We start from the raw sequence: 24976 nt of genomic DNA, 5'->3' as shown, positions 1-24976 counted from the left end.
GATGAGCCCAAAGCAAACAGGACGGAGCGCGGACGGCAGAGAGGCCCCTCCACAGAGCCAAAAATAGCCTCACTTGCTTCAAGAGGATTCTGACCAACCAAGCACACACAGCTCCATCGGCAGAAAAAGAAAAAGCCAACGGAGCGGAAAACCACATCAGCTCAGCAGGGACCGGGACTCTGCCAGGCTCCCAACTGCCTCACCCCCAGCACCCCCAAATCCCTGTCCTGACTCCCACCACAAACTGCGCCTGGCTCTCGAAACCCAGTCCCACTAGCCCAGCGCCACACGGTGTCTGTACACAGATGTGCACACGCGTTATACACACGGGCCCGCAGGTTTAATCTCGGGGCCAGACCATGGACTCGGAGCTGAACATAAGCATGGGTGGGCAAGGGGGACGGCAAAGCGGGGGTGAGACGCCCAGCGGTGAGGTCTCCCGTCCGAACCGGACAGATCAGCACGGGTGTGGCCCTGCTTCAGGCCCGGATAGAGCTCTTCAGCCCCAGCTCTTCGGTAGCCCACTGAGTCAGAACTGCCTGTGGCCTCCCTTCCTCTTGGTTTGTATTTTTCACCTGCTCTGACTTGCTCTGGGTCTGCTCGCCAGAGAGCGAACCCAACACTCCTCCAGCCTGGGAGCAGCTGGCATCCCGTGGATTCCCCGGATGTGTTGTGGAACTCTCCCAGGGCAGGTGGCGGGGACTGCCCAAGACACGGATCAGTCCCTGCTGAAGTACCCACCCAGAGGGAAGAGATGACACCCCGCCCCCCCCAGACCATCCCTGCTGCCCCAGGTGGAGGGCGAGAGATGGCCGTCCAAGGCGATCCTGGTCCCAACCCACAGAGAGGAAGCACTCTCACGAGAAAGCACAGGCTCCAGACCCAAAGGAAGGAGCCACCCCCACCATTCTGCCACACCACCCCTCCCACCCACATCCCATTCCAGACGCTGGGAATCTGCATTCAGGAGAAAAGCAGGGATGGAGTTTGTTCAGGTGGGGGAATGGGCATGAATCCTTCCAGCCCACCAGTGGCGCTTGAGAACCATCCCACAAAGTACCTACCTGCCCCGCACCCCCGACCTCTCAGGTGTGCCCACCAGGCTGGCAGAGGCACTTACCTGCGTCTGCGTGGAAGGTGCCGTCCTGAGGCAGCTTGCCGGACAAGCTGTCCCCATCGCTAGGCCAGATCTGCCCCGTCTTGCGGACGCCCACGATGGTGGCCTCGGACACGACGACAGGGCCCTGGCGGTGCCGCTTCTGGCACTGGGGCGTCGGGGGACTGCTGCTGTCAAAGGACTGCTGGGAGTTCTGTGAGGGCGAGCGGCTCTTGTCCCGGAACGGCCGGTAGGTGGTGGGGCTCGGGGACACGCGGCTGGACTGGCCAGAGGAGAAGTCCTCCTCGCTGGACGTGAGGTTCTCGTTGGAGCTGCAGTCCGGCGTGTAGCCGCCTCCGCTGTCCTCGAAGCTCCGCGGGGAGTAGGACCTCCGCGGCCAGGTAAGACGCTTCTCCTGCTCCGAGGTGCTCTGGCTGCGCTGCAGCGAGCCCTTGGCCTCCCCTTCCACCATCATGCCCCCGACGTAGATGCTCTGGTAGGGCTGGTACTCCAGGGGCGGCCACGGGGGCCTGCCGCTGCCGTTGGCGTTGATCAGGTTGTCCTTCAGGAAGCGCGGGTTCAGCTCGACGTCCTCATAGTCACCGTCGAGGCCGCCGCAGCCGCTGCCCTCGGAGGCGCGCCCACGATACGAGGGCCTGGGGGTGTCCGCGGGGCCCGACCCGGCGCCCTGCTGCTGCGACTTCTTGCGCTCCATCTGCATGGCCTGGCTGCCCAGGGAGCTGATGCGGTCCGACACGTCTTTGTCGTTGACCTTCACCAGGCCACGCTCGTGGTGGAACTCGACGTTCACGTAGAAGGGCTTCTCGGTGTCCGCCGCCGCCGCGGGCTGACCGGGGCCCTTGCGGATCCTCTCGAAGTTGGAGCGCAGCGCCGCCACGCTGGTGGGGGGCCCGCGTTCGTCCCGCTCGGCGGCGGCTGCGGGCCCGGGCCTGCGAGCGGCCGCGGGCCTGGCCTTGCCCGGGGAGCCCTCCCCTTCGGGCCGGGCCTCGGGCTCGTCGGCGGCCGGCGGATCGGCGCCCTCGGCGGGCGCGGGGTGCGCGCGCGGAGCGCGGGGCTCGGCCGCGCCGTCGGGAACCTGTGCGGCGCGCCGGAAGCCCCAGCGCTGCCGGTCGTAGCTCTTCTTTTCCTTGGCCAGCAGCGTCTGCAGGTAGATCATGCGGAAGCGCTCCTGGTTCACCTCCTGCTCCAGGCGCCGGATGGAGGCCTTGCAGCGCTCCAGCTCCTGCTCGATGTCGCCCACCGAGCGCAGCTCCATGCGCGGCGGCTCCGAGTCCGGGAACTGCGCCTTCCATGCCTCGGCGAAGCCCACCGGGTCCACCATGGCGCGGCCGCGGCTCCTCACCTGCGCCGCTCGGCTGCGCGCGCCAGCGGGGCCGGCTTCAGCGACGGCGCAGCGGCCTCGCCAGGCCCGGCCCGAGACGCCGGGCGGCCCCCATGCCCCCGGCGGGGCGAAGGCGGCGGCGGCGCGCGAACAATGCCCGCCCCCTCCCGGGCGGCAGGTGAGGCCGCGGCCTGGCGGCCGGCGCGCGGGGCGGGGCGCGGGGCGCGGGGCGGGGCGCGCGCGGGGGAAGGGCGCGGGGCCGCGCTCCCGCTATTGTGTGCGGGGCTCCCGGCGCGCGCGCGGGGCGGGGCGGGCGCGGCCTCCGCTCGGCCGGCCCGCTAGCCCATGGCCGCCGCCCGCGCGCCGCTGTCCTCGAGCTCCCGCGCCGCCGCCCGGCTCCCCGCGCTGTGCTCGGCCCGCCCGCTCCCGCCGCTCTGTCGCGCGCCGCCCGCGCTCGGCGCCGCAGGAAGGGGCGGGGCGGGGCGGGGCGGGGCGGGGAGGTGGGCGGGGCCGCGGCGCGGTGATGGAGCGGTGGGGGGGCCTCTTAAAGGGGCCTCTCCCCGCGCGGCGATCTGCCCGCCCGCTCCCGCCGCTCTCTCGCGCGCCGCCCGCGCTCGGCGCCGCAGGAAGGGGCGGGGCGGAGGGCGGGGCCTCAGCGCGGCTGATAGAGCGGGGCGGGGCCTCTTAAAGGGGCGCCCCCCCCCCCCCCCCGGCCGCGGTCCCGCCAGCGGCCCCCGCACCTGGGGAAACTGAGGACTGGACGGCGACTTCTGCACCCCCGGGAACAGGTGCCCTGGATCCCGGCCAGCCGGGTGGCCTCTCGCTGGCGTAACTGGCTGAGCGCGCTCCCCAGCGGAAAGGTCGCCCGGCGGTCGCCAACGGGCCTCCGGGCGCTGGGGTCCCGGCGTGACGGCTGAAGCATCACGTAGAGGGTCCATAGGAATGTCTCCCCCGCACCCCGGGCCGCTCAGCACGCACGTCTCCCTTCCTGCAGCCCTGACTGGGAACTTATCTGTCATCTGCCTCCGAGGGGGGCCCCGGCCTCCACTGGGCGCCCAGGGACGGGGGCCGGAGGCGGACAGCACGGCCCCGGCGGGCAGTGAAACGGAGCCTGCTTTTGGTCCGCCGGAGAAGCCCGGAGATCTCAGACACACAGCGGAGTGGACACCGGGGGTGCGGTGGGGGTGGGGGGCCGAGAAGACCCCGACCAGCCTGCTGGGTGACGCGAAAGGAAATGGGATGTGTCAGCCGGAGACCCCGGCTAGAGGCCAGGCGCCTCTGGGCCGCTCGCGCCTGCTTCCCGGGCGTTAACGTGAGAACCAGAATGCACACAGACTCCCGCCCCCGCCTCATGAGGGTTCTCTTACCCGACCCCCTCCCCCAGCTCCGGTGCCGCCTGGAACGGATGCCCTGACGTCTCATCTAGAGGGAACGGAGCCCAGGGCGGCCTGGCTGGACTTCAGGTCTCTCTCCCCCCGAGGCTTGTGTGACCTTGGCAGTTCCCTTCCCCTCCTCTCTGAGCCGGTTTTTCGTCCTCACGTGGAACAGTGTGTTGTGAGCACCGTGCGGAAGCTGCCCGATGGGGGGCAACCATGAAACCTGGGCTGTTCTTCCCGCGGTCGCCTTTCACGGTGGTGCCCTGGGAGCCTGGCAGGGAAAGCCCCGGGGCAGTGGGGGCGGGGAGGGGGGGCTGGCAGACGCTTCCAGCCACTGCTCCCTGCTGCTCCCTGCAGGTGCTCCGCACTGGGCTGCATCCACCCTAACGCTCCTCTGCCCAGCAGACAGGGCCCCGAGGGTAAAAAAGCCTGTTTTGCATCTGAGGAAGGAGGGCTTGAGGCCAACTTGGTGGCTGGCAGAGCCAGGCAGGAACCCCAGCAGCGTTCACATCCTGAAGACCTCTTCTTCAAGTTGGGAGTAATAAACCCTGGCCTCCCAGTGCATGGCCCACAGCAGCTCACCATCGGCATCAGTGCCTTCCTCCAGCACCCCCGCAAGTGGATCTGGCAGAACCAGAACCCAGTGCCTCTGGAACACCATTCCCTGGCCATCAGCAGGGAGAATCCCAAAAGCATAAACCGTTTTTTCCCCCTTGCTAACAGGGTCTGAGTTTCCAGGGAGTATTTGTGGGTTCACCTGGGACAATATCATTAAGCACCAGGGAAGAAAAGAATACTTTGGGCGGGGTGGGGGTGCTGCATCCATCAGTGAGGTGTTCCTCTCTTTGGTTTGCAGGCCCCCAACTTGGCCCCACCTTAAATTCGTGTGCACTGGAAACTGACACTGTTCGATTTGGGTCTGTACGCCCTGTTCTCTTGGCAGAGCAAGTGGCTTGTGGGGCACAAGGACACTGCAAGATAGTGGCTATCTCCCCGTGGGACAGCTTCTTCTGGCACCAAGGACATCCCTCCCCTCCCCGGAGTCTTCCCTGGAAGCACCCGCACCCTGGGTCTCTGCTCCTTCCCCGATGAGCTTTCTTATCATCTCTCCCTCCAGAGGAAGGGAGGGCGGAGGAGGAACGTGGTATCCATATCCATATCTGTGATCCCCACCCTGTGTCTGTTCCCAACTAGATCTAAACTTCCGAGGACAGAGATCTGTCTGTCTTGTTCCCCAGTGAACCCTCAGTGCTTACGACATAATAGGTGCTCAGTCAGTCCTGCCCCCATGGGGAAGAGGCGGTGGTGAGCATGCAGGAGGGAGGAAGGGGTGAGGCGGGCAGAGCCAGGCCGAGGCAGAGGTACATGGGCTGTGTGAGTGGACATCCAAGAGGACGCAGAGGTCTGGGGAAGGCTGGCTGACGGGGGTGATGCCTGAGCTGGTCCTGGAGATGGGGACGGACAGGCAAAGATGGGGAGAGTTCAGAGGTCCAGGTGTGTTTGAGGAACAGCTGGGTTAGGGGCCAGGCTGATGTGGCCTGAAGGAGGTCAGAACTGCGGTTTCACTCACGAAAACCATCACCACCATCAGTTAACAAACATTTCCATCACTCCCGACAGATTTTTTTTTTCCATCTAAAAACTAAAATGGGACAGGAAAGTGGAATTGTCGGTGGTATTTCCCCCTTTGCACTTCCATCATTTTCCGGGATGAGGCTGTATAATTCATTTCAAAATCTCTTTCTCTCACACACACACACAAACACACATGCACACCCTCATGTACCCTCAACAGCAGCCGTAGGGGTTCTTGAACCCAGGATCAGGTTCGGACAGGCCCCTCCCCAAAGGCTGCTGCTGCTAAGTTGCTTCAGTCGTGTCCGACTCTGTGCGACCCCTTAGATGGCAGCCCACCAGGCTCCGCCGTCCCTGGGATTTTCCAGGCAAGCACACTGGAGTGAGTTGCCATTTCCTTCTCCAGTGCATTAGTGAAAAGTGAAAGTGAAGGTGCTCAGTCTTGTCCGACTGTTAGCGACCCCATGGACCGCAGCCCACCAGGCTTCTCCGTCCAGGGGAATCTCCAGGCAAGAATACCGGAGTGGGTTGCCATTGCCATCTCCCCCCAAAGGCTACCTGGTCCCTTTGCAGCAATGAACCACTGGGACCCAACAGCCCCCTCTGCTGGACAGAACGCAGAACTTCCGATGCCTCAGACCCCGGCGATGGAAACCATCCCATCAGTCAAGGGAATATGACACTGGAATATTATTTGACCATCAAAGAAAATGCAGTACCAGTGCATGCTGAATATCCACGAACCTTGAAAGCATTATGTCAAGTGAAAGAAACCAGGCAAAACAGGCCACATGCTGTATGACTCCGTTTACGTGAAATGTCCAGAACAGACCACATCTATGGAAACAGAAAGTAGGCTGGTGGCCACCTCGGGGCGGGGGCTGGGTGGCGTGGGGAGCGACTGCTGCTGTCCTCACACAGCAGACGGGGGCTGTGTTTTGCTGCTTCTCTGCTCTGTGCGCGCCCGCATCCCCCCAGCTTTGGGGGCCAGAGGAGGGCTCCCTTCAGGCGGGGATGTGGCCACATGACCCCCCAGCTGCCATCCATCATCCTTCAGCCCCAGGGAGCTGCAGGCAAGATCGGAAAGCGAGGGCGATCGATACAGCCGTCCTGTAGCCCTGCCCGTGGTGCTGTGCTGGGGGGCGCCTGGCGGGGCGCCTCCTGCAGGCCCCAGGCCTGGCGGGAGGGGGTCTCTGCAGGGTTTCGCTGGCCCCGGGCTCCGCCTGAGTGAGCCGTGGACCCTTCCTTCCCTCTTGGCTGGAACTCCCCTGCCTTCTGCAGAATCAATTATTGATGAGGCCCTGCAGCGGGGGTGGGAGTGCAGATCCCTCTGAGCGCCTCGGCTGCGTTTCCAGCTTCACAGAGAGTGCAGGGGCCCAGACAAGATGGACTGGTTCCTGAAGGCCCGGCCGGTGACACGGTGCTGGCGGTGGCTTCCTGTGGTCAGAGACCCAGGGCACCCTCAGGCGCGGGTGGAGGGGTGCCACCCTTCTGCTGGGGACCAGGGGGCAGTGGGAGGGGCCTGTGAACAGTGTCCTGTGGACGGGAGGCCCCGCCTTGCTCCCTCCTGGGGGTGCAGGCTCAGACAGGTGGTCGGGGGGCCCCGGAATGCCGGAGAGGGAGTGTCTGGATGAGGGGGTGGAGGCCTGGAAGGAGGCCGCGGGACCACACGCTACTCCCCGTTGGCCTGACACCCGGGGAGTGACGGGGAGGCCGCGGCAGATGGCAGAGGAGCCCAGGGCTGCTGGGCAGGTGACATGTCATCTCGGGGCCCCCTGCTCCCCTGCCCCGTCTCCGGGAAAACAGAAGGCTCAGAGGATGAGGGTCCTCTCTGAGCTGCGGCTGCTTCTGAAAGCTCCCGCGCCCCACTCCCGCTCGTGTCTCTGCCCCGGGCCTCCTGGGTCCCGAGCACCCTCTGCAGCTCACAGGCCAGGAACGCCTGTCCCTCCCCACCCCCCCGGCCCCGCTCAGGTTCTATCTGTGTGGCTGTGAGCAGAGCGGGCCTCCCGCCCATCACCACGTCCCCTTACCTCCATCTCAGGTGACCTCAGGCGTCCAGTTCACGTGGCCAAGACCCTCAGGAGCGTGCGATTTTTCGGGAGGGGCCCGTGTCCCATCGCCAGGCTGAAGGGGGCTCTGGAGGCGTCCGAGGCCCGTTTCCTCAAGATGCCTCTGAAGTGCTCACACGCACATGGGGGCCTCAGGAAGGGAGTTTCCCAGCGGGCCCCTTAGAGGGCTGGGCGCACATGAGACGGTGGTCCTGGCTCAGGGGCCAGTGACAGCTGGACACGGTCCCCAGAGATGGGGGAAGGAGCCGGGAGGGTGCCAGCCCACCTGAGCAGACTCACCCATCCTGATGCTCTGTTGTGTGCCCCAAACCCAGGCCTGGCACAGCCCCAAGGTTGGGTATGGTGGGCCAGCCCGCGGGAGGCCAGTGAGGTCCCTGCGGGGAATCCCGAGCGGGGAATCCCGAGCGTGGAAAGCTGCTGCTGTGAGGACCGACACCTCAGTGAAAAGAAGCGAAAAGCCGACTGTCCCAGGGCCAGGCGGCATGAACAGACTCTGGCCCCGCTGCAGGAAGTCAAATCTGCAGCCCTGAAGGGACGCAGGCTCGCCCAGCCTGGGAGGAAGAAGGCCGCCCGGTGGGTGGGCCGGGGAGAGGGCGCGCTGGTTTCACAGCAGACGAGGAGCAGGAGGCCTGCGCTGCTTACATCGGGCCACAGGGGCGCCTCCCTGGAGGCTGAGCCCTGTACTGCCCCATCTCACAATGGCACGTTGGCGGTTCCTGCCGAGTGCTTTATGCAAAGGAGGACCCTCCATCTACTAAAAGGAGAGCTGAAGACATGGAGAAGGCGGAGCAGACAGAAGACGCAGTGTCCCCGGGTCGCTGACCATTGGCTGCCCAGGAAACGCTCACGGTCCACGAGGACGGCAGCCACACGTGCCACCTGCCTGTGGCCGTGAGGTGGGGGCTCAGTAGGCCCTGTGGAGGAGCCCCACGAGGGCCTGGAGCGGGCCGGGCACTCTGGGTGGGAGCTGGGGAGGGGAGGCCAGGGGCGCCCGCCTGTTCTGGGGATCAGGAGGGCCGTGGAGGTGGGGAGCCTGCCTGCAGGGGCTGGAGCGCCTCCGCTGTGCTGCAGACATCTGCAGCCATCACCAGGGCCCTTGGGGACCTGCACACGGCACCGTCTCGTCCCCAGGCAAGTGGGAGAGAGGGGCCGGGGGTGGGCAGGGGTGGGCACCAGCCCAGCAGAGTCTGAGTGACAGCTGCCAGTGTGTGTGGGGGGGGGGGGCAGTCCCATGAGCAGCAGATGCCGCGGCAAGTCACGGGGTGGGGACGGGGCACAGCCGGGCCGGGAGTGTGCATGGCCCATCCTGCCCATCTCGGCTCCTGACCCGGGATGCAGGAGGCCACGGGTCACGGCAGAGCCAGAGGGGGCCCCTCGGCGGCCAGAGAGGTGACCCGCAAGTCCGTGGCGGAGGAACGGTGGACCGCAGGGCCGGGGCTCCGAGGCCCAGCCCTGCTGACAGAAGAGTCGGGGCCAGGAGAGAAAGTCCCACTCGCCGGGGCCCCTGAGATGAGGGCGACTCCGGGGCCGACCAGGAAGGCTGGGGAGGGGCCCGGGGAGCCCCGACTGTGCCCGGGGTCTGGGACCGGGGGCAGGTGCTGTGCCTGTGGTCCTGAGCCTCTGCGGCCGGGGCTGACGGGCGACACTGTAGGTGCGACTGGCCTTCCAGCCCGGGGCCCCGGGCGGCAGCGGGGGCCTCCCCTGGCTCCCGCCTCGCTACGGAGAGGAGGCAGCTGGGGGAGGGGGGCCCCTGGAGCTCAGCGTGGTGGGCGCCCTGCGTCCCCCTCCATGTCGCGAACACACCACCGGCATGCCTCGTGGAGGGCGGGGAGGCCTCTGCCGCAGGCCTGGCTAACAGCAACTCGGGCTGGAGGGCCTCCTGCTGTCTGGAGTCTCGGGTGGACGTCCCTCCATCCCTGCAGCAAGCGGAGAAGTCACCTGGCATCCAGCGGGCACCTGAGCTCACGGGGGAGGGTGTCTGAGCTGGCCGGCAGGTGGCCGGTTGGTGGGGGGGGCACTGCAGCCGGAGGTCAGCAGGATGGGAGAGGGGCCCAGACGAGCTGGGCGGACAGTCGAGTCCCGGCAGAGGGTGGTGGACGCAGATGTCGGGCGCGAGCCCCTCCCTGGCCCAGGGCCCTGCACGTACGGATGAGGTCCCCGCCGCCGACCTGCGGTGGGGCGCTGCTCCTCCGCTCCAAGTCCTGCAGTACTGAGCGCTCGAAGGCCAGGGCGGCCACCCGGCTGAAAAACGCCTTCACGTTCTCCCCTGCGGGCACGGACAGTCATGAGCCCCGCCTGCAGGCGCCCTGTCGGGGGCAGGGGAGTCGGCGGGGCAGGAGGCAGGACGCTCCCCTCTCTGGGCAGGGGACAGACTCCCGGCCCGGCCGTGAGCCCTGGCCACTCCTGACAACCTCTGAGCCTTGGTTTCCACGTGGCGCTAGTGGTAAAGAACACGCCTGCCAGTGCAGAGACTTGAGCCACAGGTTCAATCCCTGGGTCGGGAAGATCCCCTGGAGGAGGGGCATGGCAACATACTCTAGTATTCTTGTCTGGAGAATCCCATAGACAGAGGAGCCTGGCGGGCTGCAGTCCATGGGGTCGCAAAGCATCAGCCATGCCTGAAGCGACTTAGCATGCACTGTTTCAATCTATCGCAGCTGAGCGCCTGCAGGCCAGGTGCTGGGCTGTGCGGAGATCACAGGTGGGCCTGCTTTCTTGTCACTGTTTTGCATCTGCCCAGTGGGCAGCCAAGAGGATTAGAGCCCCTGACCCCCACGTGGAGCCTTTTGTGCCTCCTCCTCCAGGAGGACAAGGCCACCCATCGGAGCACAGGGCCAGGTGCAGCCCCCGACACGCACACTGCATTTGTGCAGTTAACAACCATACAACCGCACAGTGCGGTCCTGCTTGCTCCTTAAGGAGGTCTCTGGGAATGGACTGTTGCTCCAATAAGAGGGTGGGTTCTCGCAGACTTGGGGGTGCCCTCAGGAAGGGGCAGAGAGAACTGGGCAGGGCCACCACTTTGTGCCGGGCCGGAAGAGGTGGTGCCTCCACCTGCACCCCGGGCAGCGTCCACAGTGGCCCCTCTCCTGGGGTAAGGACTCCGAGGTATAATCCCTGAGTCCCCACAGCCTTGGCACCTGAGGTGCGCCAGGCATCGCGAGTTGTTTCATTCCATCCCAACAACCTGTTTGCAAAGTCTGTTCTTTGCTTCTGTGCGTTCGCTCGTTTTTCCTCAGCGCATCCTATGTCTTTTATCATAAAAAGCGTGTTTTGCATTAAAAATACACTTCCCGGGTGAGGATGCTGAGGCTCAGAGATGTTGAAGGCTGCGGTAAGCGGTGCCGCGGATGGGATCAGCTCCTTCCGGGGAACCAGTGAGGCCCGGGCAGAAACCGGGAGGGGTGTGGGTGAGAGCTGGTGTGGTGGGTGGGGGCGTGGCCCAATCATCTGTCCCTCGGCAGCCCGGGCCTGCAGGCGCTCAGCGGCAATTGGTTGAGACAGTGCGTGCTACGCCTTCGGGCGGGACCTCCCGCCCGCCTCAGGTAGGGGCGGGACAACGCTGTGGTTCCAGGTGAGGCTGCCCCTGCCTCCCTGAGATGCCAGGCCGGGACCCCGCAGGGACCTGCCCCCACAAGCAGGAGTAGGGGTCTCACTGGAGAACACGGGTGTGCCACTCCGCCCACCCACCGGCCGGGACCCCCACCCCTGATCGCCACGCCTCCGCGCAGCCCCGCGCCCACTCACCGGTCTTGGCTGACACGGACCAGTACTCAGCCTGCATCTCGTTGGCCAGGCGCACGGCCTCCGCCTCCGCCTGCTCGCACGCGGCCACTGACTGGGGGAAGCGGCCCTGCTGATCCAGCCCCGCCCCACCACCCCCACCCCGGCCTCCCGCGGTGACGCCCAGGCTGGGCACCCGCCTGGAGGTGAGCCCGGTGGTCCGGGCAGGTCTGAGCTCTAGCGTCCCTCCCCTACTGGACGGGGACCGGGGACCCGAGAGATGCCGCCTAGGCCCTGGGGGTCACTCTCTGCTCCGAGTCCCCCGAGGCTGCCTGGCTCTGCTCACCAGCAGATCCTTCTTGGTCCCCACGAGGAACAGGAAGCAGGCGCCCGGCTCGTTCTCCCTCAGCGCGTCCTCCAGCCACTGCCTGGAAGGCGGGCGACAGGCTGTGATGGATCCACCCCACACTGAGCAGACGAGGGAGCCCAGGGGCCCCCAGGGCCAGGGGGAGGGGAGGTGCCAGGAGGGGATGTGGACTGCGCTGCCCGAGGGTGGGGACGCAGGAGCAGCAGCGTGTCAGGGACCCCCGTGGCATCCCGCACCCTGGGTCCGTCCTGCGCTGCCACCCACAGGAGTGACCAGCCCAGCTCCCCTCACAGGGCTGCAGACGCAGCTGTGAATGCCCCAAAGTCAGAGGCGGGGGGCTCTGGCCCTTCAGCCAACGACCCTTGGCTCTTGCCCAGATCTCTGCCCAGGTGTGTCCCCCCTGGGGCCCAGGAGTGGTGAGGACGCCAGGCCCTTCCCCCCCAAACTGGGAAGGCTTTCAAGCTGAGCCCTGCAGTCAACGCGGGCTGCTCTGCGCTGGCCAAGGGGCTGGCTGGCCCTGCCTTCTGCGGTGGCTGCGTATCTTGAGGGATAGAACGGCAGCCGCACCGTCGCTGCCCATGGGCAGCTCATGGCCCAGGTTTGGGGAGCCCACGGGGGCTGCCGAGCCCGGACTTGCCTGGCGTGCTCCAGCGTCTGCACATCGGTGAGGTCAAAGGCCGTGATGATCACTGCGCACACGGGGGAAGCCAGGGGAAGCCGGTGAGTGACGGGGAGGCAAAGACGGTGTGACAAGGGGGCTCCCTCCCACAGAACTGTCCCGGGGGGCCCCTCAGGCACGCAGCCCTGGACCCGTGACATGGGGACCCAGCAGCCCGGCCACAGTGGGGTCTAGGGAGGCAAGGTGAGCCCCCTGTCCCAGATTTTCTCTGCCTCTGACGGGTGTGGGGTGCACGGGGGAAGCCTGGACCGCGGAGAGGTCAAGCCGCCTCCCCGGCTGTGACCCAGTGGGGACCGGCCACGGCCACCTTGGCGCTCAGGGTGGCCCAGGGGATTAAGCTGGAGCAGCGGTGGGAAAGCTCTTGGACCGACCTCCCACCATTGGGAGCTGGGGCCAAACGGCCGATGAACAACAAGCAGCGTCAGGGGCCCGTCGCGGAGAGGCAGGCTCAGGGTCAGGGGGACGCCTGGTGATGAGCTCCCCGCCCCTCGGCTCCTCCGTCACTGCCCTGCCTGCTTCCACGTGCCCTGGGTGACCGCACACGGAGATCGTTCCAGAAGGGCAGGACGCGGGCCGTGGTGGTGACCGAGGCCGGGCGGCTGCCTGCCGGGCTTCTTCCCCGGGGGCGGAGGGCACACACCAGCCCCCGACCCTGAGAAGAGGCCACAGTGGACGTGGCAGGGCTGTTATTCCAACGCACGGTCCCCTGGTTTTGCTCTTCTCCAGCCTCAGTGAAAACGTGACTTCCGACAGCAGCACTGCGTGCACGCAGCTGTGCCTCATCGCCTGAGTCTGGACGGGACGCCTGCGACCCCGGGCCCCCACCTCCCACGGGAACCCCTCTCCCTCATCTTCCTGGTCTCGGGAGGGGGCTATGCTGCCACCACCTGCTGCCCGGGAGGCCTGCCCGTGCTGGGGTGCCCTCAGCATGGAGGCAGTGGGCAAGGAATCCAGCTGGCCTCCACGGTGTGTGTGCGTCGGGGTGTGGGCACCTCCTCTTCTCCCCTCCGGCCAAGCCTCGGCCCCTGCTCTTGAGCCGACTCCACTCTTCTCTGTGGGGTCTCTGCCCAAACACTCCTCACCCTGAGCATCTTTCTGAGCTGAAACTGGGGCTGAGACCTTCAGGGAGCACGCGCCACCCCAGGGTCCCCTAGAGCGTATGGCAGGTGAGGCCCGCCCAGGCCCGGCTGGAAGGCCAGGACCGCCCCCGCCCCGTGCTTCCTCAGCGGCTCTCGGAGGACCCGGCTTTTCACGGTGAGCCTGGCGGGGAATTCACGGGGATCCCCCAGCTGGACGTGGTTGAGGCCCTGCCAGCCACTCACCCTGGGCACCCCGGTAGTAGGCAGATGCGATGCACTTGAACTTCTCCTGCCCTGCTGTGTCCCAGCTGTGCCATGGCCAAAAGAGGCACGGAGAGTGAGAGGCGGCAGGTTTAGCTATGCCCGTGGGGTCTCAGCCAGCAGGCTCGTGCGGACCCCCGGTGGGAGACCCAGAGCCCTTCCCAGCGGCACAGGCATTGGGAAGTGCCTGTTGCCAGCCCCCACCTGCTCTTGATCCCGTCCTAGGGTGTGCCCCCCGTGGGGCAGGGAGAAGACAGACAGACAGACAGACAGACAGAGGCAGGGGGAGGTGAGCAAGGGTGGGGGTGGGGGGATGTCCAGCCCCAGGAAGGCCTGGGGGCTACATGACCTTCTAGAGCCTCGCAGGCAGGGACCAGTTTTGGCCCCGTTTTCCAGGCATGAACAGCGGCTCAGAGGCCTGAAGTTACTTGCCAGAAGCCATGCCTGGCCTGGTGCACGGGATCACAGAGGGACATGGGGCACGTGGGGTAGGGTGTATGGGCGTGCCTGGGGCCTGGTTCTGTAGAAGCGGGGAACCCAGCCTCACACAGCTGGCCAAGGCCTCCTGCTCCCTTGCTGGGGCCTTCCCTGGGGTCTCCACGAAGCCCACCCGCGACCATCGGGAGACACGCAGGCGGCCGCCAGCAACTTACATCTGGAGGCTGAAGGGGGTCCCAGCGACCTCAAAGCGCTCGATCTCGAAGTCCACCCCAATGGTGGCCTTGTAGTCATGGTTGAAGACATTCTTGCAGAACCTGTGGGACCCAGGAAGCTGTCAGAGGCCACGTGTGGAGGCGGCAGGCCACAGGAAGCCCGCCCGCACGGGGAGACCAGGTGGCGATGCCACGAAGACAGGCCATGGGGACAGGCCATAGGCAGACAGAGCCGCCAGCGAGAGCTCCATGGGCAGAGGCTGCCGCAGCTGGAGGCCACAATTGGGGTCAGGACGGGGAGAGGCCCCGTGCCCGCCGGCAAGGAGGGCGGTGGGGCTGTGGAGCACGGGGCCCCGGGGGCCGCCTGACCATCGCCAGGCTTCCGGGGGGCCGTGCTCTCTGCACGCCAGCCGTCTCCCCAATTTCCTGCACCCCCTCCCAGCGGCCACGTGGTCTCCGTTATGACCTGGAACTGGGCCTCCCAGGCAGGCCCAGCAGCGGTGCTGGGAGGGGGTGGCCGGCCGCGCACCTGTGGATGAGGCAGGTCTTGCCCACGTAGAGATCACCGACCACCACCACCTTGGAGAGTCTGAGCCTGAGGGGCATGGCGTGGTCTCACAGGCGTGATCTCACAGGCGTGGTCACGAGGGCATCCTCACACACACGGGCCCCTCCTCCCCTGCGGTCCCCACTCGAGACGAGGACAGGCCACCCGTGAGACACTCTGCGGCGTGTGCCCCCCTCGCTGGCCCAGGGGAGGGGCGGAGGGCCTGCCTTTGTTCTGGGGCCTCCCTACCCCTGACCCCACCGGGCCCATGTCCCAGTCGTGAGAATCAGAAATGTGCACCACGGGAGGCTGAGGGGCAGGCGTGGTGGGAACTCAGAGGCAGCCCTGGGGCCCCGACACTAAGGCTGAAGCCCGAGGGAACGGCCGCGCTCAGACCTCAGGCACCAGCCTCCCCAGGGGCAGAGATGTTCCTGCAGCAGGTGAGGCGGGATGACCGGCCCGATGGTCCCCGGGCCGAACGGGGTGGCACCTGAGCGGTTTGCTGTCCGAGGCCCACGTCTGCCTCCACACACTCAGGCGTGCGCTGGGCTCTCCCCAGCCTCCCCCGCGGAGACAGCGCTCACCCTACGGTCCCCGTGTTCCCGCGCTGGCAGGCGGCGCTGACCTGCCCATGGAAGTGCTCCCGGAGCTGCAGGCAGGCGGCGGGCGTGTACCACTGCAGACAGACAGACAGACAGGCGGGCATGTCCCCCTGCGGAGCTCCCGGCAGGAGCTGGTGGCTTACTTCCCAGGGTCCCCTCCCTCCCCTTCCAGGCCTCCGTCAGGCCGTCCTTGTGAGCACCTCACGAGGCTCCAGGGCTCTGACATGCCAGGGAGCCCAGGCGGGGCCCCAGAGAGCTGGGTCTTGTCGGGGGAGGGAGCTGTGCCATTGCTGGGGGCGTGTGACACCTCTGTCCCCTCCGGTGAGACGAGGAGTGGGCTGTAAGGACCCTTTCTGCACCAAGACTCTCCTACACTTTCTACTACGAATCTCTGATGCTGTTTTCGTTTTTTAAAAAATATGCATATTCGTGCATGGAAAATATCCTTAAAAGCACTTGGGTCATCCACATTTTTCGGAAGGCAGGACCAAATAGTGGCCCAGGAGCACGGACCCTCGAGTGCTGCGTGACCCTGGGCAGTTGGCTCACGACTCTGAACTTCAATTTCTGCACCTGGAAACCCTCCGAGACTTGGGGGCGTGAATGAGGTCGTGTTTGTAAAGCCGCCAGCGCAGAGCCGGCCTTGCACATGCATACTGGGTGCTCAGCAAAGACGCCCTGACACTCGGGGAATGCGCGTCTGTTCTATAGGCTGAAAAAAAATCATATTAAACAAACGGAAAGTGAAACAAAGTGAAAGTCGCTCAGGCGTCTCGGACCCTTTGCTAACCCCATGGACTGTGGAGTCCCCCAGGCGCCTCTGTCCGTGGAATCCTCCAGGCAAGAACAGCCATTCGCTTCCTCCAGGAGATCTTCCCGACCCAGGAGTCGAAGCCGGGTCTCCCGCTTTGCAGGCGGATTGTTTACCCGCTGAGCCCCCAGTGAAGCCCAAACGTGACCATTCGGTTTTGCGGTCAGATTGGCCGAAGCTGAGTGTGAGGCGTGACCGGGGCCTGGGCGGAGCCTCGCTGCAGACGGCGGCGGTGCTTTGCGGTCCGATTGGCCGAGGCTGCGTGTGGGGCGTGGCCTGGACGTGGGCGGAGTCTCGATACAGAAGGCGGCCTTGCTTTGCGGTCCGATTGGCCGAGGCTGCGTGGGGGGCGTGGCCGGGAAGTGGGCGGAGTCTCGACGCGTTCCGCAGCTGCGCTCCGCTGCGTCCCCAGCCACCTCCGTGGCCCGTGGCCCTCGGCTCTCTGCCCTGGCCCACCTGCCCTCTCGGCCCCGTGTGGCCGCACCACGGCAGCGGAGAAAGTGAAGGAGCTTTGCAGAGGGCGGATGCGGGGCTTCATGAAGCCCATGTCCTCACCTGTGAGGTGGGGGCACTCTCACAGCGCCTCTTGGTCTGCGGGCTGCAGGGGCAAGCGAGCCGCTCAGGCAAGCGCTCGGCCCAGGGCCACGGCCACGCGGAGGTGCGTGGGCCCTCATCTCCGGAAGGCTGGCTGCTTTTCTGTCCGCTTCTCTCCGTGTTGGCATCAAGTCGCGGGGGGAGCGGGGTGAGCGGGATGGGGCGGAGTGCGGCGCGACCAAGACACGGCGGTCTGGAGAGGGGGCCCACCACTAATCCAAAAGCAATAAGGAATCTGGCCGTGCAGTGCGGCAGCAAGAAAGGCAGCCAAAACCCGACACAAAAAATGTAGTTCAGCCGGTGATGGTAATAAGCCAATGGAAGGACACAGCCTGGTGCCGGCCAAGAAGAGGAAAATGGTAGAAATGTTGGGGACAGAAAGAAGAGGGGAAAAGAACAAAATAAGAACGATGCAGTGGATCCCAGATTCCTCCTAAGAGAAAAACTTTTTCAAACGTGCTTTTCATGTTGTCCTGAGTAAAAGCTAGGAATTTCTTCTTTTCAAGAAAACGTACAGCTGAAAAATCACTTTCAGGTTTTTTTTTTTTAAACAGTGGTAAAACTTTCTGATAGGCAATATTAATTCTATATGCCATTGATATATAGTAGGTTAATGCATAATATGGGCTTCCTAGATGGCTCAGTGCTAAAAAATACACCTGCCAAGGCAGGAGATGCAGGTTTGATCCCTGGATCGGAAAGATCCTCTGGAATAGGAAATGGCAACCCACTCCAGTATTCTTGCCTGGAAAATTACATGGATGGAGGAGCCTGGCAGACTACAGTCCATGGGGCCGCATAAAGTTAGACACGACTGAGCGACTGAGCACACACTTGGGATACAGATTAAAGAAGTGTGCTAAAGGAGGCTGGTGGGCCCTGCACGCAGGGAGACGGGACATGTGGGATGAAGGAAGGACTGGCCCGCCTGACTGCACACTGCTCAGGCCTGAAGTGCTGTGGCCCCTGGGGTGCAGGATAAACCTGGCCACAAGCAGATGGCAGAGAATCTCACCTTCTGTGGGGACAGGGGTGCCCCAGGCTGCCTCCCAGGGCAGGGAACAGTCAGAGCTTGGAGTCAGCCATGGTCGGGTGAAGTCTGGGCTCCCCCACGCACAGCTGTGTGGCCTCAGGCAGGCAGCCCTCCCTACCTCTCAGCCTTGCTGTCACGCTCTGTAATTGAGGTCCTTCATCCCATGAGACCTGTGCCAGTCACCCCTCCCTTCCTTCAGCTCTTCAACCCCTTCATCCCAGTCACCACTGACAAGGGAAGCAGTTGCTGGGCCTCTGATGAGATGGAAAGTCCTGCGGGGACCGTCCACCAGTCAGAGGCACCGAGGCTTTCTCTGTGCGAGCTGGAGAGAGCTCGGAAGGGAGGAGGCAGGAGAGGGGGAGGCAGACACTGCAGACCCCAAACACCCAGTCTACCCTCCTTCCCCCACTGGCCCGAGCACAGATTTCAAGACTCAAAAGGGAGGATTTCTCCCGCACACAGGGCGGTGACCTGGAGGATCTTAAGCATGCTTCCAGGTACTCTGCATGCAGAAGCAAACACGAGCGTCGCTTCTCTTCCCCGCCTTTTCTCAGATCTGGTGCTCAAGCACTTACTTTGGCCCTTATCATCACGCATCAGCCCGAGAGGTGCTCGTTTCTCCTGCGCCTGTGTCAGGAAGCAGCTAAGTGGCCCCCTCTCGAGGACATCATGTTGTGTCTGACCTTCTGTGTTACAGATTGCTGCAGAACCTGGCCCTGAGCGGCAGTGAGCAGAGGGCAGGTAGAGCCTCTGCAGAGCTGGGAGACACTGGTCCTCCCACCCACTTCAGGTTGTATGGATTTGTGTCCCCTGCTGTGATTAAGGATGGATTTTAAGATAGCTGTGAGTTTTCAGTAGGGACAGAAGGCAGAAGGGTAAGGTGTGAGAACCTCCTATTTAATCTCAGGAAACTGGAGGTAGTGTTCGATAATGTAATAATAATTTTAAAATATTGATTGATCTTTGGCTGGGTTGGGTCTCAGTGGAAGGCAGGATCATTGTGGCTCCACTGGGCTTAGTTGCCCCAAGGCATGTGGGATCTTAGTTTCCGGAGCAGGGATCAAACCTGTGTCCCCTGCATTGGAAGGTGAATTCTTAACTACTGGACCACCAGGGAAGCCCTGATAATGTAATATCTATACTGAGAAAAGCAGCAACCACAACCTGGGCGAGGGTGCTCCCGTTGACCATGAACCAGGCATCCAACGTGGGCAGACCTGTCCTTGTGGACCAGCAGGTCTGAGAGGTTGAGTAACTTGCCCAGGGTCACACAGCTTAATGACACGCAGGGCTCACACCACTGCCTGACTGAAAAGTCTGTGCCTTTTACCTCCACGTCACACTGCCTTCTAGGGTCACCTTTCATCTGCCAGCCCACCTTGGGCAAGTCAATGCCAAGCTTCTCAAGAAGTCTGCTGAGTCCCTGGGGTCTATCAGCGAGGGACTGACCTCCCCGATTGACCTGCCTTGTTTCTGGTGGTGAGCGAGGTGGGGAAAGCTGGGTGCGGGCATGCTGTCCCTGGAGCAGTGCACACATCAAGGGTTGGCCTAAGGCCTGCCTACCTTAGGGAAGCTGGTGATGACGCGGTCCCGGCTCACAGAGGGCCCCAAAGCTGTCAGGGAGGACCTCATCCTTCCAGGAATCCTGTGCCCCCAACAGGGGGAAAAGAGGGTTAGGAAGTCCCTGGGGATTCCCCAGAGATGATGCTGAACATGGCTGTAGCTTTGAAAACAGTCCAAGCCTCCTTCTCTGTCAGGAACGTCAGGGGCCATCTCCCCAGTCTGCAGGCAGTGTGTGCTGGGGGCAGGGGAGACAGGCCTGCGGCCCGGCCTGGGAGAGCTGCAGACCTGGGTCTCCCGCCAGGTGTCCCGCCAGGAGTGGCCCCTCCCTGAGCTCAGCGCTGGGCTCTGAGTGACGGCGGCAGAGCAGGGACCCACAGTCCTGGCAGAGGAGGTAGAGTGGGGAGGGGGCCCCCGCTCCTGGCCTCCAAGGGATGAAGGCTCTGGGTGCGCCGAGCCATAGCATTCAGCCCACAACCCTTTCCCAGGAGCACCCAACCCGGCGCTGGGCCCCTCCCGCCGATATCCACGGCCCGGGTCTCCTCCTCCCGGTCCGCGCCCTCCCCACTGAGTGTGCTCGACCGAGGCCTGTAGCCCTCCGCACCGGATCTTCCCTCTCCAGACCAGCCCTTGGGGTCCGGGCTGGGCGGTCAGGAAGTGAGGAGGCCCGGGGGCTCTGGCCGAGTTCAGATCGTGCGGTGGGAGGGTATCACGCGGGCTGGCGAGGGTGACACCCAAGGGGAGTCTGACTGACCTGCGGCAGCTGACACAGCTCCTGGCGCGGCCTAGTCCGCGATCACCATGGCAACGAGCACCACGCCCGACCCGCCTGCTTCCGACGAATCCCGGACGCTGGGGGCGGGGCTCACAGCCAAAAGAGTCCCGCCCGCGCCCTGCGCCGCGATCACCATAGCAACTAAAGCCTCGCGGGAGACTCCGGGACGCCGATCCTGGGCGGCGATCGCCATGGCAACGAGGGCGGGGGGCGCTGATGGGCGGGGTCAGGGTGGCCAGGGGTGGGCCTGGGCGAGGCTGACCGTGGAGAGACTTGCGCACCTGACTTCCTGACGTCACCGTGGTAGGGGAGGAGATCAAGTGTTTATTTTCTTAATATGTCAAATATGATTTTTTTCTGGTTATCTAAATATTTGTGTGTTTTGCTTTATATCTGGTATGAGATCCCTCCACTCCTTCCCGTTACATCTCATGTTTGATCTATCAGTAAATCCTGTAGGTTCTACCCTGAAAAATTGACCAGAATCTTCCCTCTCCGTCTCACTTTCACTGAGCTCACGATGGTCCCAACCATCATCGCCTTCTGTCCCCTTAACTGGCCTCCCCACCTTCCATCCTTGCTCCTACCCTCTTCCCAGTTCAGCAGTCCCCAGGGACCCCTCGTTAAGACACAGATCAGATCATGTCAGTCCTCGGCTGCAAACCCTCCAAGGCCTCCTCGTCGTCCTCCGAATAATAGTCTTTCCAGTAGCCCAAGAGGCCCCACGTGATTTGCCCCATTTCTTCTCTTAGCTCGCCCCCTACTGCTTCCCGCCTCCCCACCCCCCCACCCCCCCCCCCCACACACACACACACTCCCATTGGCCTCCTTGCTGTTCCTCCAACACGCCAGGCACCGGGGATGCTTGCTCTGCCTGTCTCCTAGGCCTGGAATGCCCTGTCCCCAGACAGCCACGTTGCTCAGATGTCACCTCTAGATGAGACACCCTATTTACAAAAGCTACATCCTTCCAGCCCCTTCTTCTGCTCTATTTCTCCCAGGCACTTCCTATTTTCTAACAGATTATGTAACGTGCGTTTCGTGCGGACTGTCTGTCTCCCTCCATTGAGCGCAGTGAGAGCAGGAGTTCAGCCCCTCAGCTGACTGCTTCGGCAAAATGCCTGCACGTAAGCAGCGTGGAGTGAATGTTACATGAGTGAACTGAATATTGCACTTAAGAAAGGAACGTGGAGAACACTGTTTGAAGTGCGCTGCCATTACATTAAAAGGCAGATAAACTGTATTTCCTTGTATCAGTTTAGTGGGTCACTGGAAAGACTCCGGTGGGTCCTACAGATGAGGACAATCCATTGGCTGGGGACCAAGGGGGGAAGGAGACGTACTCTCATACTTTTGGGATTTTACTTTATGTGCACATATCATCTATTTGGTAAATAACCCAGATGAAGAGAAACATTTGGAACTCAGAGAGTACAATAGCAGCCTCCATCTGGGCCCTTCTGGGTCAGCCCTGGATTTCAGGGTGCCTCATGCCTTTCCCAGACACCTCCTCCTCGCTGTAATCATGGCTAAGACAGGACTCTCGCTGTAGGACTGCATCTGATTGCCCTGCAGTGACAAGGGATGGACACCACCTCCCATTTCCTGACCTTCATCTGCACAGTTCTGAATCTAATGATGCCTGAATATCATAGGCTGGCTTCTAGAGCTCATGCTACAAAATTAATTTCCATAATTAATGGCTGTGTAAAGGCTGACCTGAGTCACGGAGCTTCTGTGAGCTAGTTTCTGTTTGCAGAAAGGCAGGCGGGGCTCGATGGCCTCCAGAGGCGTTTGTGAGATGCTAATCACAGAAATGAGAAGGTAGCTTTGGAGAGAAGGACAAAGAAGGGAATGAGGGCACTGATGATGTTCTCATGGTGAATTCACAGGCACTTATATTTTTTCTCTCACAAGTGAACATATATGATACATAGAATGTCACGTGTATGTTTACAAAGATAAGAAAAAGGAGACTGAAAAACAGAAAATGGAAGGATCGTTTTTACAAAGAGCCTCTGTAACTGATCCCTGAGAGATGTAGAGTTCCCAGCTTTGAGAACCTATTTGATTCAGCTCCCTGATTTCACAGGGAAACAAAGGCTCACATGTTCCAAAGATTTGCCTAGAGAGTCAGAATTAGACCTGGAACCCAGGTCTCCCAACTCCCAGCCTAGGGTTCTCCACACCACCTTCATAAAGAAGCTCGGATGCTCTGGGTTAGAGACCTTCACGACTTGGTCCTTGGAAAGACAGCAGTAGGGGTGGGTCTCCATGGCACACAGATCGAGGCCAATTACCTTCGTTCAGAGCTAAATGTGCTGGAGGTGGATGCTTGCTGCCTTTGTCAGTGGGTTTCACTGCTAAGGGCCCAGGCCTTGGGTTCACTTCCCTGAGTTGCTTAGCTTCCCCCTGCATCTCGGTTTACCCCACTGTAAAATGGACAATAATACTTCAAGGGTTTTTTGTGAGGATCACACAAGATGGTGGAAGTACTCTGATTATGAAGCTTGACTCAAACCCATTAGCCATGCCCTTCCACACTTACTGAAACCTCCTGATACATTCCTGGAACTGGCGGGACTGGGGGCTGGATGGGGGTTGTGCTGTGGAGCAGGGGAATGGAACCTGGCCCGATGTGGGCTCCAGCCTCAGGGAAGTCTGCTGGGGGAACAAGCAAGCAGAGAATCAGAAGAGGGAAGCACGCACTGGGGTAACTGAACTCTAGGATCACTTGCTAATTTGGAGTTGGGGAGACGCTGGGCTTCCTGGAGGAAGAGTATGCCAAGCTGTGCCCTGAAGGACGAAGAGGTGGCTGGCGTCACAAGCAGCCCAGCTGCAGGAAAAAGCATTTGAGGGAGTAAGACTCCAGCATGGGCGGAGGAGGCCATCACCCAGGGCCTCCAGTGGCAGGTAGGCTAGGAGTCTGGACTCTGTCCTGAGACCAGCGGGGAGCCCTGGGAGGGTTTGGTGGAGGTGACGGCTCAGTCTGGCTTGCTTTCAAGAATAACTGCTCTGGCCAGCAGTGCGTTGAGCCCACTGCAGGGTCCGACCTGCGTCCTCAGGAGCCAGTCAGCTTGCCGAGGAAGGAGCCGAGGCTAGGGCTAAGCAGTCCTGGGATCAGGACTTTGTGATTCGGGGAAAGCTGCTGAACCTCTTTGAGATGCTTGTCCGTAAAATAAGAGAATGCAACACCTCCCAGGCTTACGCTGAGAATTAAAGGCGTGCCAAGGGCCCAGTACAGAGAAAGGCGCACACAATCTCTTGCCTTCCCTTCTGCACTACGAGCAAAGCTGAGCCCGCCACTGCTCCCCGCCCAGTAACCCCTGAAAACAACACCAATCCGACTGAACAGCCGGCCCTGGCCTGGGGCTGTTCGCGCCTGCGCGGTGGGCGCCTGGCTGTGCCGAAAGATGCCTGGCGGACGCCGCCCTGGGTCTCCTGGCAACCGGGTTGCCTGGCAACGGGCGAGTGCTACAGAAACTCACGCGCTGAGGCAGGTGAGCCGGCGGACGCAGACTGGGGGCCCCGGGGACAGGGGCTCCCCCAGACTCACTCCCCCAGGCCCGATCAGCAGGGTCCGTGCCCCTTAGAAGGCGGCAGGCGCCCAGCGCTTCCTGCCCGGGGAGCCCCGATCCCAAATGGCCCTGTCCCACCTCCTCGCCTTCTTCCCTAATTACCTGCTGCCCGGAATCGAGAGTCCAGTTCACCACCTCTCTTAGTGGAGTGGATTCGCACAGGGTTAGGGTTAGGCTGGGGCTTATCACTGCCAACGAAACGCAGTCACGACCGCCATCGGCATAATAGTAAGGGCAGCCAGAGTATCCCGCGCCCTGGGGAGCTGTGCTTCGTTCTCGGGAATGTGCCAGCTCTGGCCGGGGGTGGTGGTGGGGTTGGGATGGGGGACATTACCGTCTCCCTTTCGAGCTGCTTGTTAAGGGCCATCCACTGGCTTGGGTCTGGAGCCCATTTTTAACTACTCAGCCACACTGGTTACAGTTGTTCCAAGTGTGCGTGTAATAAAAAATAAATCACACTTTAACCTTGATTCCTGCTCTGTGGATGTGCTGGAGGCATCCGACTGTGGGTCCCTGATGGGTGAATGTCCCAGACCTGGATTAGAAGATTGGCTCCTAGCCTAACTCATGACCTCCAAGCCTCCTTGTCCTGAAACCTCAATTTCCTCCCGGGTCATAGAACTCCCCGCCTCCTCCTGGGGCAGCTGAGTTGCATATTAGGTATTGCTGGCACAAGATAAGCTCTAAATGGAGCTGTTCTGTCAGTGTTTGCTTGTTTGGCTTAGTTTGTCTTTTTCTTTTTTTAAATTCATTTTCATTGGGGTATACTCAATTTACAACGCTGTACTCCTTTCTGCAAAGTGAATCAGTTATGCACGTATCCACTTTTTTTAGATTCTTTTCTCATCTAGGTCATTACAGAGTATTGAGTAAACTTCCCTGTGCTACACAGTGCGTCCTCATTAGTTATGTTTTATATATAGCGGTGCGTATACACCAGTCCCAATCTCCCAATTTATCCACTGCCCCCCCCCGCCCACCAGTTTGCCTTTTTCAATGCCTTTGTCCTGCGGCCCAGTCTATACAGTAATCGGGAGAGCTCCTGCGTTGGTGGTCTGGGCTGCCAGTCACCTTCGCTGTGACCTTGAACCAACTCCTTCACTGCTCCTGGTCTCAGTTTGCTCATCTGTAAAATGGAAGTAAAAAAATGCCAGGCCACGGTAGCAATGATGACGACGTCTGGGTTCTCTTAACCAGCGGTCCCCTGCGAGCTTCGCTCTGAAAGCTCCCGAGTCGCCCCGAGCTGGTGTGGGACG

General features: G+C 62.3%; 2 protein-coding genes across 10 annotated transcripts in view; both read right to left on the bottom strand.

Moving 5' to 3' along the window:
• The window catches only part of BCR (BCR activator of RhoGEF and GTPase), an 88039-nt gene extending 85414 nt beyond the window's left edge, over positions 1-2625 (bottom strand). Inside the window, exon 1 of the mRNA XM_065903668.1 lies at positions 1121-2625. Coding sequence (XP_065759740.1) covers positions 1121-2438 — 1318 coding nt within the window. The 5' untranslated portion in view covers positions 2439-2625. The remainder of the gene's footprint in view (positions 1-1120) is intronic.
• A 3477-nt stretch (positions 2626-6102) lies between these two features.
• RAB36 (RAB36, member RAS oncogene family) lies at positions 6103-20214 on the bottom strand. Of its 9 annotated transcripts, XM_065904659.1 has the most exons (11): positions 20122-20214; positions 19371-19452; positions 15352-15443; positions 14750-14815; positions 14221-14322; positions 13550-13614; positions 12182-12237; positions 11528-11605; positions 11206-11296; positions 9605-9724; positions 9163-9374 (listed from the first exon to the last, which is right to left on the bottom strand). In XM_065904659.1, the coding sequence occupies exons 2-11, from the start codon at positions 19437-19439 to the stop codon at positions 9310-9312; spliced, it is 804 nt and encodes a 267-aa protein (XP_065760731.1). In that variant the 5' UTR covers positions 19440-19452; positions 20122-20214; the 3' UTR covers positions 9163-9309. The 9 variants fall into 9 exon arrangements, 5 of the variants coding, with proteins under 5 accessions (XP_065760731.1, XP_065760729.1, XP_065760730.1 ...); XM_065904657.1 differs by lacking the exon at positions 9163-9374 and having other exon boundaries at positions 9431-9724; XM_065904658.1 differs by lacking the exons at positions 9163-9374; positions 20122-20214 and adding an exon at positions 19972-19981 and having other exon boundaries at positions 9431-9724.
• Positions 20215-24976: the final 4762 nt, after the last annotated feature.

Source organism: Muntiacus reevesi, chromosome 13 (assembly GCF_963930625.1).
Source record: "Muntiacus reevesi chromosome 13, mMunRee1.1, whole genome shotgun sequence".
In the NCBI taxonomy this organism is placed as follows: domain Eukaryota; kingdom Metazoa; phylum Chordata; class Mammalia; order Artiodactyla; family Cervidae; genus Muntiacus; species Muntiacus reevesi.
The sequence above is the reverse complement of the archived record's forward strand: the minus strand, read 5'-3'. Positions and strand labels throughout refer to the sequence as shown.